The sequence below is a fragment of the Hemitrygon akajei genome, chromosome 9 (genome assembly GCF_048418815.1).
Source record: "Hemitrygon akajei chromosome 9, sHemAka1.3, whole genome shotgun sequence".
Classification (NCBI taxonomy): domain Eukaryota; kingdom Metazoa; phylum Chordata; class Chondrichthyes; order Myliobatiformes; family Dasyatidae; genus Hemitrygon; species Hemitrygon akajei.
In genome coordinates, this window is record NC_133132.1 from 60,641,367 (window position 1) to 60,657,458 (window position 16,092).

General features: G+C 40.2%; 1 protein-coding gene across 1 annotated transcript in view; it reads right to left on the minus strand.

Moving 5' to 3' along the window:
• Positions 1-16,092, minus strand: part of mrps18a (mitochondrial ribosomal protein S18A) — a 119,405-nt gene that overhangs the window by 61,510 nt on the left and 41,803 nt on the right. Inside the window, exon 5 of the mRNA XM_073056081.1 lies at positions 2,082-2,154. Coding sequence (XP_072912182.1) covers positions 2,082-2,154 — 73 coding nt within the window. The remainder of the gene's footprint in view (positions 1-2,081; positions 2,155-16,092) is intronic.

The following is a 16,092-nucleotide window of genomic DNA, read 5'->3' on the forward strand; positions in this document are numbered from 1 at the left end:
CAGACAACAGTTGCTGCTGGTGCAGGAGTTAGTCTTTTATACTATTATAAAACCAGAAGACATAACAGCAGACTTATCTTGTGTTTGACAATCTTACTACAGGTTCTTCAAGGTTTAACTGATAAAATAGGTAAGGGAGAACCCACTGATATTTTGTATTTAGGTTTTTAAAAGGCCAATGATAAAATTTCAAATTAGTGGTTAACATGCAAAATTAAAACCAACAATTGAGATTATGTGCCTGGTTGACACACAGAAAACTAAGAGTAGGTGCAAATGGGCTTGTTGGGATGGCAGGTGATGATTACTGGACTAGCAAAATGAAATTGTGTTTAAGCCCCAGCGGTTCACCATATATTAATCAAGGATTTGGCTGAGGGAACTAAACATAGTACTTTTATGTTCATCAATGGCATGAAACTGGGTGGGATTACGATCTGTGAGGAAGATGCAAAGAGACTTCAAGATGATCTTAACAAATCGGATGAAAAGGTATATACATGGGAGATGTAGTGTAACATTGATACATATGAAGCTATTCACAGAGGAAAAATGGAAAGGCGAAGTATTATTTAACTGATAATAAATTTGGAAATTTTGATGAAAACAAAAAGGTTCCGGGTGACTTTTTCAGCTGATTCCTGGGATAGTTGGCCCTTCATATGAAGAGAGATTGGATCAACTAGGCTGTATTCAGTGGTATTTAGAAGAATAAAAGACAATCTTAGTAAAACATACAAACTTCTGACAGGACTTGATGAGCAAGATGCTAGAAGGATGTTTTTCCCCTGGCTGAAGGAGCATGCAACTAGAAGGGCTGAAAATATGAAAACCCTTAGGATAGAGATGAGGGATTATTTCTCAGTGGGTGGGGATCCTATAGAATTCTCTGTGGAAGGCAAAGAATGCACGTAAGAAAGAGGAAGACACAAAACGCATCAAGAGATATGAGGAGTGAGCAAAAAAAAATGAAAAAGGACATCATTCATGATCATACTGAGAAGCAGAGCATGCTCAGAAGGCCAAATGACCTACTCCTATTCCTAATTCTTGATAATGCAGATGAGAAGGACATTCACACACAAAATGACTAAAATTTTCAATGTTTTAGCTCTTCCTTCTCTGTGGGAGTCTTTTACACTGGTAGCGTAGAGGTTAACATAACACTTTATAGTACAGGCAAACCGGGTTCAATTCCCACCACATTTGTAAAGAGTTCATTTGTTCTCCCTGAGAGTGTGTGGGTTTCGTTCGGGTGCTCCAGTTTCCTCCCACAGTCCAAAGACATACTGGTTAATTGGTCACTGAAAATTGTCCCATGATTATGCTAGGGTTAAACGGGAGGTTTCTGGGCATTGCAGCTCGAAGGGTCAGAAGGGCCAATTCTGCGCTGTATCTCAATAATAATAAATTTTAAAATACATGCTTGATCGCTGGCTTACAAGTATTCTTCGAAATCATGTGTTGGCTAACACCGTGAAATTCAGTTTGGTATCAAATCTGGTCATTCCAGATTCTTGGATCAGGACTCTTCTAACTCTGTGTTTTGTATAGTAAGCATGTGAAATCTCAGTTTAACTAAATAGAAAGGTTCCTTGCTTAAAAATCAAAAGATATTAAAATATGACTAAATTCATATCCTAAGTAAGCTCCTCTTTTCCTTCTATGGTCCAGTGCCTACATCCTCCAAAAAATCACTACCAACTAATGAAACCCATGATCTACAATCTCATGGTCTAACCTTTCAGGCCACAGACCACTTACACGCATATCCATGATTCTCCATTCTCACCCAACCTTTGTGTATGAACTAGCATAAACCTGGTTCTACATTCTTGTGGCTACATCTTTCAGGTCATTCTTTACTGATCTCTGTACCATTACCTGATCTTTCAATCTGACATTAGCTTTGTTATATGCTTACTATAAAGACAGTCTTATAAAGTGCCAAAGAAATACAAGTTACTTCTCTCGCTTTCAAAAAAAAAGTGCCTAATAAGGGAATTTTGTGGAGTGCAATCCTTTGTTTTCTTTTAATCCTAAGCAAATCTTACTTCAAGTTTCAGAGCAAAAGCACTTACCTGTTTAAGTGAGGCTTCTGGCTTTTTGGAACATGACCTTCTGGCAGGGCAGGTTTGTGGTCTGGCAGCAAGCCTAAAGAAAGCAATTAGTGCCACACTGGTAACTATAGTAGCAGCTGTATTTTATAGACTGTAAGTGTTGCATGTGCATATAATAGTAAAGTTCCCACACACAGAAACACAAAATGCAGCTGTAAAGCCAGCCACAAACATACATAAACACTGATGCCAGCATTGTTTTCAAAAGAATCTAATAGCATCACTGTCAATTGCAATAATCTTAGTAATCAAAGTTTTGGATGATTGTGAAGTGAATCTTTCCCTGAGCAAACCAGTTTCTCCAGCAACACCAGCTCCTCTTTGAGAATCACTGTCAATGCCACAGTTGTCAGTTCTTGCATTACAATGAAACCTGCAGATCATAAACCAATGGCTTCTAAGTGAGTGTGTGTCTATGCGTCTCTCACACTCTAATACACAAGCAATTATTAGCCAAAGTAACTGATAGATTTAATTTGAGTAGAATATAAATTAATCCATGGTAAGAAAGTGGAAGTAAACTGTATAACAGCACCAGGTAAAACGGTAGATATCGTAAAGGACTGAGAAAATCTCAGTAGTGTATTTTACTGCCTCAGGACATCCCAAATTATCCAACAACCAACTAAGTAATTATACAATGAGGTCACCATTCTAAAGTAGAAAACTCAGTAGCAATTTAAGCATAATAAGCTCATATAAAAAAATAAGGATCAGATAATTAGATCAAGTAATTTGATATGAGATAAATATTTGTTGGGAAGCTAGAAGGATCCATCCTACAAATTTTCAGATTTATTTATATGTACTGTACATCAAAACATACAGTAAAATGCATTGTTTGTGCTAACAGCCAACACACTCAAGGATGTGCTGTGGAAGCCTGCAAGGGACATCACTCACATCTGCACCAACACAGCATGCCCACAATGTTCAGCAGAACACAAGCAACAGTAAAAACAACAACAAACAACAGCAGCAAAACAAGAGAACAGCAGCAAAACATGCCCCTTTCCCACCATCTCTCATTTTCCTTGTCACACAGGCACAGATAGGCCTTCAACCCCAGGAAAGCTACCTCTCGGCTTCCAGTCCTTGTCCTGGACTCTCAGACCCACAAACATTGCATATCCAACTTTGGATTTCACCCCAGAACCTGCCGTTCACAGTTTTGACTTTTGGGTCTCAACTTCCGGCCCTATAACAGTGGTGACCCGGGCCATCATGACTCATTCGGTCTTCAACCTTTAGGCTTCTACCTCAGGACTTGCCATGCTCTGGATTTCAAGATTCAACTTTGCTAACGACTGGGTATCGACCCCAGGACTCGCAGATCACAAGTCTGCCCTTGAGCCTCGAATTCTGAATTCGCATGGATCTTGTTTGACCTCGAATTCCAGTCTCACAAATATCTCTGACCTTGGTAACCAGTGGGGGTTAACCAGCCCTCATGACTCCCATGCATAAAATGTGCTATGGAATTTTTATTTTTGTGTGACTAGGAAAATGAGGTCTTCATTTAACACCTTATTAAATCAGGACTTTCTCAATTCTATATAGAGTCAGAATCGTAGAATGAGAATGAGAAGTGTTGATGTAGACTTTGTTCACTGTTCTCTGGATGGGAACATGATCTTTTTAAGACCTGTTGCATCTGAGACTTTGATGACACATAAGCAAAGCTCTTAGAATCAGCTCTTTTCACAACGAATGAAACTGGTGGGCTCCAATTCTGAATGTCATTCTGAAGGTTCTGTTTGAAGGTGATCTTTGAATGAGGGCTGTGCAGCAGGTTGGGGAGCACATTATCCTCCTCAAACCATCTCAGGTCCAGACACAGATCAACATAGACATAGCCCAGTTTTAAATACAACATAACAGTGTATGCACTCTCTGGACGAAAACTGAATGCTTTGCCAAGCTAAATAAAGACAAGGTTTAACAGATCACCCTGTGTTAACATTCCCTCTGAAAATGGCAATCACAAAAATAATTTTATACTGCATTGTATGTTGTAAATTTATATTAAAGAACTTTCACAAATGCACTCCATTTCTCCTTGACTCTCCCTGCCACCAAGTTACTAAGTTGTACTGAAGGGTCTCATCCCGAAACATCGACTGCACTCTTTTCTACAGATGCTGCCTGGCTTGCTGAGTTCCTCCAGCACTTTGTGTGTATTGCTCAGATCTCCAGCATCTGCAGATTTTCTTCCGTGTGAAATTGTTGGAGATCATCTGGTTTGCCCTTGCCAAAGGTGGCAGACAGAAATGAACTGGAGACCAAAAGAAACAGAGAACCTTAATTTTACTCTTATGGTTCTGAGTGATTTAGTCAGGGCTATTTAATCCAATTTCTTCTCCTGTGCTACCACAAAGCCCTGTTTGTTCTGCCGCTGTTCTTCCATCACTTTCTTTCCGATATCAACATACATTTTAATTTTCTGCATGTCAGCCTTGGTTCAGTTGGTAGCAGCACACTTGGGTTTAAATGGATAAACAGAGCAGTTCAAAGTCTAAAGGTTACAGATTTAAAGTGATCAACAAGAGGCACAAGTGCATAGTATGGAAGATTTTTTTTCACAGATCTGAAATGTACTGCCTTCAAAGGTGGTAGATATCAGGCCTTCTGAAAATGAACTGGCAGGCAGCTTGTGAGAAAGTGATTTAAAAGGCCATCAAATTAAATTAAGTTTAATTATCATTCAAATCATACATAAATACAGCTGAACAAGACAGCGTTCCTCTTGGGCCAAGGTACAAAACATTCAAAAATAGCGAATAACATAATTCAAAATCTTGAGCAAAGAAGCATATTCACTCGAAAAAAAAATACACTAAGTCCAAGACCCTGAGCGACAATGTCCAGCAATCGATGATTCAGTCTCCTGGCAGTGTGCAGACGCATGCAATCCTGCCTGTTGTTCCACCACTCAAATACAGGCGAGCAGTACTGACAGATGAGGCCAGGCCCCAGCCAAGCTCAACTATGCTGTAGCACCTTCACATCACTCACCTGGTCTGTAACAGCAGGCAAGTTTGAGGGTTGAGGCCTAGTTCTCACTACAACCGTGGCTACACAGCTCCCATGTCGACTATCCCTCCACCAGACAAGGGCAATAGGCCTGCAGCAACTCACATTATCACTGTCCAACAGCGTCTTGTGATCGTAAGTGAAATGTCCGAGACAATCTCCTAGGACTATACTTTAATGTTTACAAGTAGTGGGCAGCAACATGGTCTGCAGCCAGGTCACCTGCTCCGAAATCCAGACTGGCACATCCCAGTGAGCTCCTCTGATATCCCGACTGCCTCCTTCAGCACCTCAGCCAACCCCTTCGACACCTTGGCCAGCTCTGCCGCCAACACCAGTCCAGCTGCTCAATCCAATGAGCAACTTACTGAAGGGGTAGCCCTGCAATACCCGACATTCTAGGAGTGGAATTGTCTTTGAATTGTAAAAAAACAAATTTTACAAAGAAAAAAGCACCATGGTTGGCCACTGAGAGACCGTAGATTCGCACTTCCATTTTACCAGAAGTTCCGGGGAAGGAACAAGGTAACAAACAGTATGGCTTGTTTGGTAGAGAGTTGGCATGGATTTAGTATGATAAATAGTCTCCTGTGATTCTCCACATCAGACTATTGCTCTTAAGAATCTAAAAAGCTTGGGAGGAGATCACTTGTGTCAAATGGCAGTAGTCCTAGACTTAACTCCACTATTCAATGCCAGCATTTACTTCTAACATTAACAGTGTCCAAACCTATACTGATTTCTCAAATGTACCATAAAACTTTCTGTAGTAGAGAATTCTGAAGAATTTAACTTCACATCCCATTTATCAATTAAGAACATAATCCAGATTGCCACTGCTCCACTGTACTGAGTGAGTGCTGCTCTATCAGAGACACTGATTTATTTCAAGGAAATATTTAACCACAAATTAAACAGAAGGAATTCAGTAGTACTGTTTGTAAGAAGAATCACAAGTTCTTAATTCCTTTTCTTCCTTCTCAACACTACTATAAAGAAGTTTTGTTGTTTATCTTGTGGCTATTGTTAGGGTTAGGGTTAGTTCAGCACAGTAATTATATGCTGAAGGTACACAATTTGCTACATTTGGAGAAGACAAAAGACAGAATGTAAATACAAGTCCTTATTATCTTAAAGATAAGACTTTGAAGTTAGCTACAAATTATGATAAGACCACCAATTAAGTCCTTGTTATTCCTCTACTGAATGTTCCACTTCCATCCTAGGCAGGCCTTCCAATCCCCGATTTTGTGGGCCCTGAGGTGGTTGATAGAACCGACACATGATCCACAGATTCAGGCAGAGTAAGAACTCCTTGCTGGGGCAAGTGAATGGGAGATTTGGGAGTTGGTGCATCCCTTCCTCCACTAACTCTGGAGATTCACGTGTATCCAATTTATGTCAGTTTCTCAAAGTGATTCTGAACACTTTTTTACCATGTTAAGTGGTCACTGGACAGCAGTTCTAACAAGCTGGTGGGGATTTACACTTTTTCTCCAAGTAAGCTTTGAAAACCCCCACTGAATCACTTCCGCTAGCCAGCTGTTTCAGAGCTCAGAATAGGGATCCTATTCAGAAATCTGGTGCCTGTCACACAAACATGGTTTATTTATCAGAGCTGACAGTGTTTAATTAGACCCTCAATGCTGGGCATGTTTGCGGGGAACAAAATACTGATATTGTTCAATTACCAAGCCAGTGGACTTGGAAGATTTTACAGAGACAGACTTTGTGGTATCTCTCCAGTGCTTTGTGGTGTTTGCTCTAGGTTGGACATGACTCAAAAGCATTCCATTGGATGCAACATGAACTTTCTGAGGGGTCTGAGGTCTTCAAACATGGTTTTCCTCAGACAGGCAAAGGCTGTACTGGTGCAATGAAGGCAACAGTCAATTTAATCATCAATGGCCACCTTCATTGAATGGTGCTTCCTGAGACATGGGAAGCCCTATGCGCTTTGTAGGATACCATTGTGGTCCCTTATTGTCAGAGGGTGATGCCGGACAGGAGGAACAGACTGATCCCGATCTTTTCTCTCTATCAAAGGTAAACACACCAACAATATTTGGTTTCTGAATGTAGATGCTACAAGTGCTCTCTGCATACAGGAAGGAGCTCCTATAACTAAAGTTACGGTAACTTGGCTGTGAAATGGAGGTGACATAAGCAGAATATTTTCTCATCTGTCCTCCAACGGAAAACTTATTGGAGGTGATGCGCAGCGCTGCAGCAAGAGAAACTGAAGGAAGTTTTAACACTGGCTGGCACTAAGATTGATTCTGCTAGTTAAGACCATAATTGCATGCCATCATGAAGTAAGTGTAAAATGGCAATGAATTTCTAATGGCATACTTGAGAGAGTGGCTCCTCAGACCCAATTCAAAGGATTCCCCCCCCCCCCAATAGTGGTTGATTCTCCTCCCTGTATTTCCTTTGGAGTTGCCACACAGCAAGGAGAGTTCATTATATCTCTGGGTAGACTGAAATACAATGCAAGAGCAGCCCACATATGAAAATAGAATGCGTTAAGAGCCTGCTTGATTCTCTTAATTAGGAGATCTGAAAACTGAAATCCACTCACTGACTTGTGTTTCCTCTAGATGGCATGTTTCATCTGATTTTGAATCAGTCATCACAGTTAGAGAGCAGGCTCAGTGAGTCACTTTACAAGTAGATTTCACCACCTTGAGAGATGTTGATTGGGGGCCTCTGCCAAACTCTGCAGTAGCTCAGTCTGTACAGCAGATGACCTTCGCCTCAAGTGCAATCCACAACCACTGCAATCAATGCCCCTCCAAATCCACAGATTTCTGACATCAGAAACTGAAGCAGTAGATGTCAATAATTAGGAACCGAAAGAAAATACAGGGAGTGGAATGATTTCCTGAAGGGGTAACATTTCCAAAAAGCTCTATCCTAAAATGTTACCCATGTCTCCTTTGCTTTGCTTTCAAAGGAGCAAATATCACTAAAGTTTAGAAGTTATCAAGGGGTAAAATCTAAAGTGACACATAGGGCAACATGCTTTGGGACAATTTTCTTCACCACACTAATAAATTAAAAGTTTTTTGGTGTGCAAGGACCATATTCTGGTGTATATTTTTAACATGTAATTTGCAGAGTGATACCGTGTTAGGCTCCTTGTGGGTATCTGTGTAGTAACAATGTCATCTAGATCCAAGATGAATGTGGGTGGGGTGTGCGAAGACCCAGCAGTTCCAATGTTACATCACTTTTGTTTTTGCTTTGCTGGAACCAGTGGTTGTGTGTGTTCTTCTTGGCAATGACCCATTTTCTATCACAGGCGTGTCATGCACTGTAGGAGGGGAAAGCCAGTGGGCCTCTAAGGAAGTTTGAGGGGGTTTGAAGGGCAAGTTGAAACATATATCTGCCAGATATGCCTAACTCTAAGCAGAGAGGCTGGACCATACATGCGATAAGATGCAGACATGCTGGTATTTACACAAATTTCTCTTGTTTCCCTATGGCCAATGTTCAGCATTTGATTTCTACAGACTGCAAATCTGTTTTGAGTTCCAAATGTTTTCAGGAGTCAAATGGTAATAAAAAATGGACAACATTCTAGCACAATCAAGTCATTAATTTCTTCATCCATGAGCAAGTAGCACAGAAACATGCAATTCTGGCTACGTTACCTTTGTTTGCTCCTCAATACATCTACATACGCATTCCCCAGATAAGTCCTCAACTTTGTTTGGATAAATGTTCTGAAATGGATAGGAGTTGAAGGTGAAGTATGATGATGGTGGGGAAGAGTAGGGATGGAGCAAATCCCAAGGTCATGTTTATTCTCATTAACATACGTCGCCTGGATATAAATAGCATAAAAATTAGCTTCTTCTGGTAGCAGCAGATTACATGTCAAATATAATTTACATACTTAAAATTAACATAAATTAGGCACAACTTGCGCACAATATAAACAAAAATAAAACTTTAACAAAAGTTAAGTTTCTGTTAATTTAAATGTCATTAATCAGGGGCATGGATATATGTTCCTGTGGCTGCATTCCAAAATCCCAAAACAATCACACAACTCCAAACTCTGTTACAGCAAGATTACCAGATGGGCAGGGAAAATGGATGACCTCAAATCTTTCCTACTGCTCATGTAGCATCCTATCATCACGTAGAAACTCCTGGCCCAAGACGATCCAAAATAAAAGCCAACACACAGGCTCCTGTATCCAGCCCATGCAATTTAGGAATTTTCTAAACAAAAGTCTGAAGTGATAAAGTGATAAAGCACAGGATTCCTAAAATTAAACCTGCAGGTTGAGTCAGTAGTAAGGAAGACAAATGCAATGTCATAATTCTTTTCAAGAGGACTAAAATAGAAAAGGAAGAATGTAATGCTGAGGCTTTATAATACATTGGTCAGAACACATTTCAAGTACTGTGTACAGTTTTGAGTCCTATATCAAAGAAAGGATGTGCTGACTCTGGGGATGGCCCAGAAGAGGTTTAAGAGAAAGATCCCAGGAATGAAAGGGGAGTGTCTGAGGGCTTTTGACCTGTATTTGTTTAAGCTTAGAAGAATGGGGGGGGGGGGGGGGGATTGTATTGATCGGGGAGAAGAACGGGGTTGAGAGAAAATAAATCAACCAAGATTGAATGGTGGGGCAAACTTGATGGGCCTAATGGCTTAATTCTGTCCCTATGTATTATGAATAGGGATAATGTTGTGAGTTTCCAAACACTGGGCATGTTCCAGTATAACCTATCCTGATAGTTAAGATGACATTTGTAGGTTCAAATGCAGGCCATCCTCGGCTAATGAACAGGTTCTATTTTTACGGATGCCCGTAAGTCAATTTTGTGTGCATGTCTGAAAATTCACAAATATTTCTCAAACCACCACAATATTGTAATGAATACCATCAAAGGCATATAAGGTTTATAACAGAGCATTCACTAACAGTGTTGAGAGAGAGAAAACTGGCTCTGCTGTTTGTGGGAACAAGTGTACAATATATATCAGACTTTTGAATGTTATATTATGGGGTCTTGACTGTATTTAAGAATATCCATAAGCTGGGCATTTGTAATCCTGCAAAACAACGCAACAGTGTGCATGTGTAGGTGGAGGAGTTCTGAATCTGAAAACACACCCAATGGAGAGCAAATAGATATGTCAATGACTATTTAACCAGACTAAATACACAAATATATATTGATATATTCAATTACCACAACTGTCTTTGATTTTCCATTGTGTCATTCAGTTGCCATGATACCCTGCAGAAACATGGGTCACTCCTATCTCAGAAGAAAGCAACTCATTCCTTTTACTGTTTGAACAAAGGGAAGAAACTAAGATCTGCTTTCATTTTTCAGTTTTTTTTTATTGTAACCTAAGGAATGTTACTTACGCAGAAAATAATTCTTTAAAAGTTCTCATGATGAGCTTTGCCAAGTTGTGGCTGCCTCTACCGTATATCAGTGGCTATGTGCTGCCTTCTTGATTTGAAATTCACTCTGCAATGGTGTCTCTCATTGAATTATCCACCCACCAAGTTCCCTCCCATATAAAACACTGATTAATTAGTCCAGTCGTACAAAGAACAAGAGGGGTTATGGAATAGAAAAACATATTGGTCATTTCAGTAAAATACATGCAGTGGAAGGAAAGTGATGACAAGCATTAGTGCCAACATGGTCTGGTTGAAACGGGCTTTATCTGTGTCGTAATGTTTTTGCTTAAGTATACTTGCAATATGCAACATTATAACACCGGACAACAACTTTTTTTCGAAGTGTTGCTTCCTCGGAATTTTTTGTTGTTTATGATAGACCACTTGAAACTGAACACAAATATAAATTCAGACCACTTGAATCAGAGAATCACTTGAATCACATGGAGAAACAAGAAATTAAATTTTATGCATATAATGCAGTAAATTGCATAACTAAACTAAAAATGTTTTATTAAAAATTTTCAGTTGTACTCAATGGCTGACACTTCTCACTTAAGTGTCCAACAATAATCAGCCAGCAGTAATGGATTCCAGTTGCCCTGACTCTATTTCTCCATGACCGCATATTCCTGGTGAAACCTTTCACTAGGCTCATCACTGACAGTACCAATTTTTGCGGGGAAGAAGTCTAAATGGGAATGCAGAAAATAAAGCTTTAGTGACATGTTGCACTTCATGGTTTTGTATGCTTGAAGTATATTGTCAACCAGCTGCACATAGTTTGGTGCTCTGTAGTTGCCAAGAAAATTTTCATGCAAATTTCTCCAATCCCACGAGTTCTTCGAAATGTCTGTCAGTGATGACCTGTTTGAAATGCATTGCTTAACCTTATCATCAGTTACTCTGATTTGAATTACAAATTGAACTAACAAATACACGCAATTTCAAAGAGATGGTGCATGATAGGGAAATCTCATGGTGATTTTCATGATCAGCAGCCCAAAATGCATCAGGTACACCCAAAAGTACTCAGAAAGTAAAATATTTGCTGTCCAAAGTAATCAGTAATTCAGACTTCAAGCTTTCTACCTCCAATCATCATGACCTTTTGAAATATATTCTTCATCCAGCAGATTTGGACTTCACATTATATCGTTGGTTTGGGATTGATGCTGATCCCTAAAATCAGCTTGTTGATTACTGATTCCAACTCTCCCACAGCTTGGTCAATTCTGGAAGTAGAGAGCAACATCATGCCAGCTTTTTCTCTTCTAGCACTTGGACTGAAGGTATTTCAGCAGAGTCCAAGTAGCACTGAAGCACCTTTTCTACATGTCTTGCAAGTTTGCAGGAAAATACGCAAACGACTATTTTTCTCAGTTTTGAAAAAACTACTCCTATGATACTGAAAAATATAAATGGTGTATATTCAGGTAAAGCAGAGTTAAACTAGCTTTAAGATAATTTCACCAATAACCGGAAATGCTAATTTTAACATTGCCTGACTAATCTTAAGAGCTGTCTGCATTGTTTTGGGAAATAGAAATTCAAAAAGTATTTGAAAAAGGATCTGGTGATTTCCCAGCATATATGAGAAAGAAAGTGCCTGTTTAATGCAGTACTTTTCACAGGCACAGAGGAAAGCAGTACACACCAAATTTAGAAGAGTTACCATTTTAATGCAGTCTACACTGCACACAATTTGTGTATAGAAAGCTTTCGCAAACAACAGAAAAATACCACTATTGCTGGTAGAAACACAGATGGCGACGAGGAGGCACACAAGTGGGCGATAGATCAGTTGGTGGAAGTGGTACTGCAACTACATCTCACACTGAATCAGCAAGAACTGCTAGTTGACTTCAGGAAGGGGAAGTCAGAAGAACAAATACCAGTCCTCATTGAGGGGTTGGTGGTGGAAACGGTGAACAACTTCAAGTTCCTGTTTGTCAACATCTCGGAAGATCAATCCGTAATGAGACACTCGGGTTTCCTCGGCTGCGTATGTCTAGTGAAGACAATCTCCGGCTCTGCCAAACGTGTGAGATTGAGACATGAGCAACCCCCCCCCCCCACCAGCCCCAAACTCCCTGTTTGTGTGAATGCTGTGTAATTCACTACTCTGTTACAAATTAATGCCACAAAATAATAATGAATACAAGGTTAATTCCCAGGATGGCAGGACTGTCATATGTTGAAAGATTGGAGCGACTGGGCTTGTATACACTGGAATTTGGAAGGATGAGAGGGGATTTGATTGAAACATATAAGCTTATTAAGGGATTGGACACGCTAGAGGCAGGAAACATGTTCCCGATGTTGAGGGAGTCCAGAACCAGAGGCCGCAGTTTAAGAATAAGGTGTAGGCCATTTAGAACGGAGTTGAGGAAAAACTTTTTCACCCAGAGAGTTGTGGATCTATGGAATGCTCTGCCTCAGAAGGCAGTGGAGGCCAATTCTCTGGATGCATTCAAGAAAGAATTAGATAGAGCTCTTAAAGATAGTGAAGTCAAGGGATATGGGGAGAGGGCAGGAACTGGGCTCTGATTGTGGATGATCAGCCATGATCACAGTGAACGGCGGTGCTGGCTCAAAGGGCCAAATGGGCTACTCCTGCACCTATTGTCTATTGTCCATAACAGGCAGTACACTGCAAATGATTATATTTATGAATCGTAACTAAAAGATTAATAAAGAATAACAAAAAGAAAAGGGCCCATTCTAATTAAACAGTCAAAAGTGCACAAGTTGGAGCTCATCTTGAACTTCTCTGTTACTTATGTGCTGGGCCCTTTGTCAACATGAAAGCCCACACCACCTTCTGAACGTTGCTTGCAATCCATTTCGAACAAATGGGTCTCCCATCAGGTCGTATGCTATGAATGGCTCTCCCCAGCAACTTCTCTCTCATCTCCTCTTGAACAAAAACCCAAAAGCAACCTTACTGTTCCTCACCAAGAAAAACCTCCCACTAATTGGGTGGCACACATTCCACATCATCCCTTATCTTCAACACTAACCCAAACAGGCTGAAAGCAGAACAACTGGTCTTACAGAGCTGCTAAATGAAATACCTGCAGCATAACAATACAGATGTGAACCAGGGCACTGCAATAATAACAAAGAAGGTACACCAACAGCTCTACTTCATAGATCTTCAGAAAATTTGGCCTCTTACAAAGACTCTTACAAATTTCTACAGATGTACAATGGAGAGCATTCTGACTGTTTGCATCGGAGCCTGCTATGGAGGCTCGAATGCACGATTTGCAAGCGGCTACAGAGGATTATAAGCTCAGCCACTTCATCCCAGATACTACCCTCAAGACGTGGTGCCTCAGGAAGGTAGCATCCATCAGTAAGAATCTTCACCATTCAGGGACATGCCCTCTTCTCATTACTACCATTGGGGAGGGTATACAGGAGCTGAAGACTCACATTCAGTAATTCAGAAACACCTTCTTCCCTTTGTCATATTTCTGATTGGTCCATGAACCCATGAACATGACCCTGTTTTTTGCAGCACTATTTATTTTGTAATTTATTAAAATTTTATGTCTTTGCACTGTACTGATGCCACAAAACCAATTTCATGTCATAGGTGAGTGACCATAACTCTTATTCTGATTCTAATTCTGTGCTTGATAATGATGATTAATAACTGAGAGATAAGGACATTAGTGATAACTTCCCTGCTCTTAGCTGATTTTTAACATCAATGTGAGAGAGGAGATAGACTGATCCAAATCAATTCAGAGCACTGCTCATTAGTGCCTTAATCAATGTTACCACTGCATTACTGTTGTGAAGCCCCCTATATTGTTTAGTCAAGAAGTACCTCTCTTACTCAGTAAGTAAATGTGACCAAACTCCACCTCAGCAAGAAGAAAATCTTTCTGCAAAATATGGATTCCTCACATTTCCAGTTCTGCTGAGGGACCATTCCATTTTACAAAAAAATACTGCCTCAGCTGCCAAGTATTTCTGACAATGTTTGATTTTGTTTTAGGTCAGCTGTCCAGAGGAACCACAAGGTATGCAGGAAACGAGAAACTGCAAGAACACTTTTTAGTGCTACTCAAAACTGCTATGGGATCTCACACTAATTGAACGAAAGGCTGAGGGCGAAGCTCAAACAAAATTAATGAGTGCACCAGTAAATGTAATTAACAGCAGAAAGTAAAACCAGAAAATTCCAGATCAAGAAGCCATCAGCATAAAGAGCATGAGTATGAAGATTAGGAGAGCCATAAAAACAGAGTCAGAGATCTACAGTGTTACGTCACAGGGTCACAGGGCAAGTTAAGTGATTAGTAGTGACCGTGAATTAAATTAACCAATAGCACTTAACCAAATTTTTACAATTAATTGATTACTTTAATAAGGTAAAAGATTTGAATAACACTAAGCTAATTAAATACATAAAACAAAAGAAGGGCAGGAGATGCATTGAATATTCCCAAGCTACAATCCTTTACCAGAAATAAATGCCAATCAATGATATAAGTGCAAACAAATGCACATAGATGTGATATAATGCATTATGGAAACATGGCTTTGGTATGACGAAGGCTGGGAGCTGCATATCCAAGGATATTCGATATAATAGCAAGGACTGGCCGAAGGAAAAACCGGTATGGTGGTGTTAAAAAGTCCAGGATGAAACCAGAGCAATAGGGAGAAATAACATTGGCTGGGAAAATCAAGTTGTAAAACCTGTCTAGGTGGAGCTAAAAAGCATCAAGGGATGTAAAATTTTGGTGGCAGTCGTTTACTGACTGCCAAGAAGTAGGGATGATGTACAGAATAACATCAAACAAAAAATTGGTGATATCCATAATAAAGGTCTTTAATCTAGAATAGACTTATGCCAAATTAGGAATAATATGTAAGGATAACTTCGTAGACTATACTCAGGTGATGTTTTTCAAATAGTATGATGAGGAGTCAGCTAGGTAAGGTAATGTTAATACAATTAAACCCTAACCCCAAGGTGAAGCTGCACCAGAGCGGTGTTCTGTCCATGTTCCTGAACAAGTTAGAATGCTGGCGCACGACAAGAGTGTGACCTTGCCATGCTGTCATTCCACACCATGAGCCTTGGGAAAATCCTCCATATTTTCTGGCCAAGAAAGATCTCCAACCATGCCCTGCTCCTACAGTGTCATCAAGAGGACATGGCCACAATCATCATGAGGAAACGTTGGAGATGGATTGGGCATGTGATGAGAAGAGGCCCACTCCATCATCAAGACAGCACTTCATTCAACCCCTGAAGGGTGAAAGAAACGCGAGAGACCAAAAACAAAACTTGGCACTTACTATGGAGGTAGAAATGAAGACCCTGAACTCACCTGGGGCAGAAAAAATGGCCAAGGGCAGACAGAGATGGAGGACTTTCATTGCTGCTCAAAATGCCAGCAGCGGAACAGCCAGTAACTAACTAACCTCTTGCATGCAATGAGAAGAGATTAGTCAATAACCTTTAGGAAAGAGGCCTG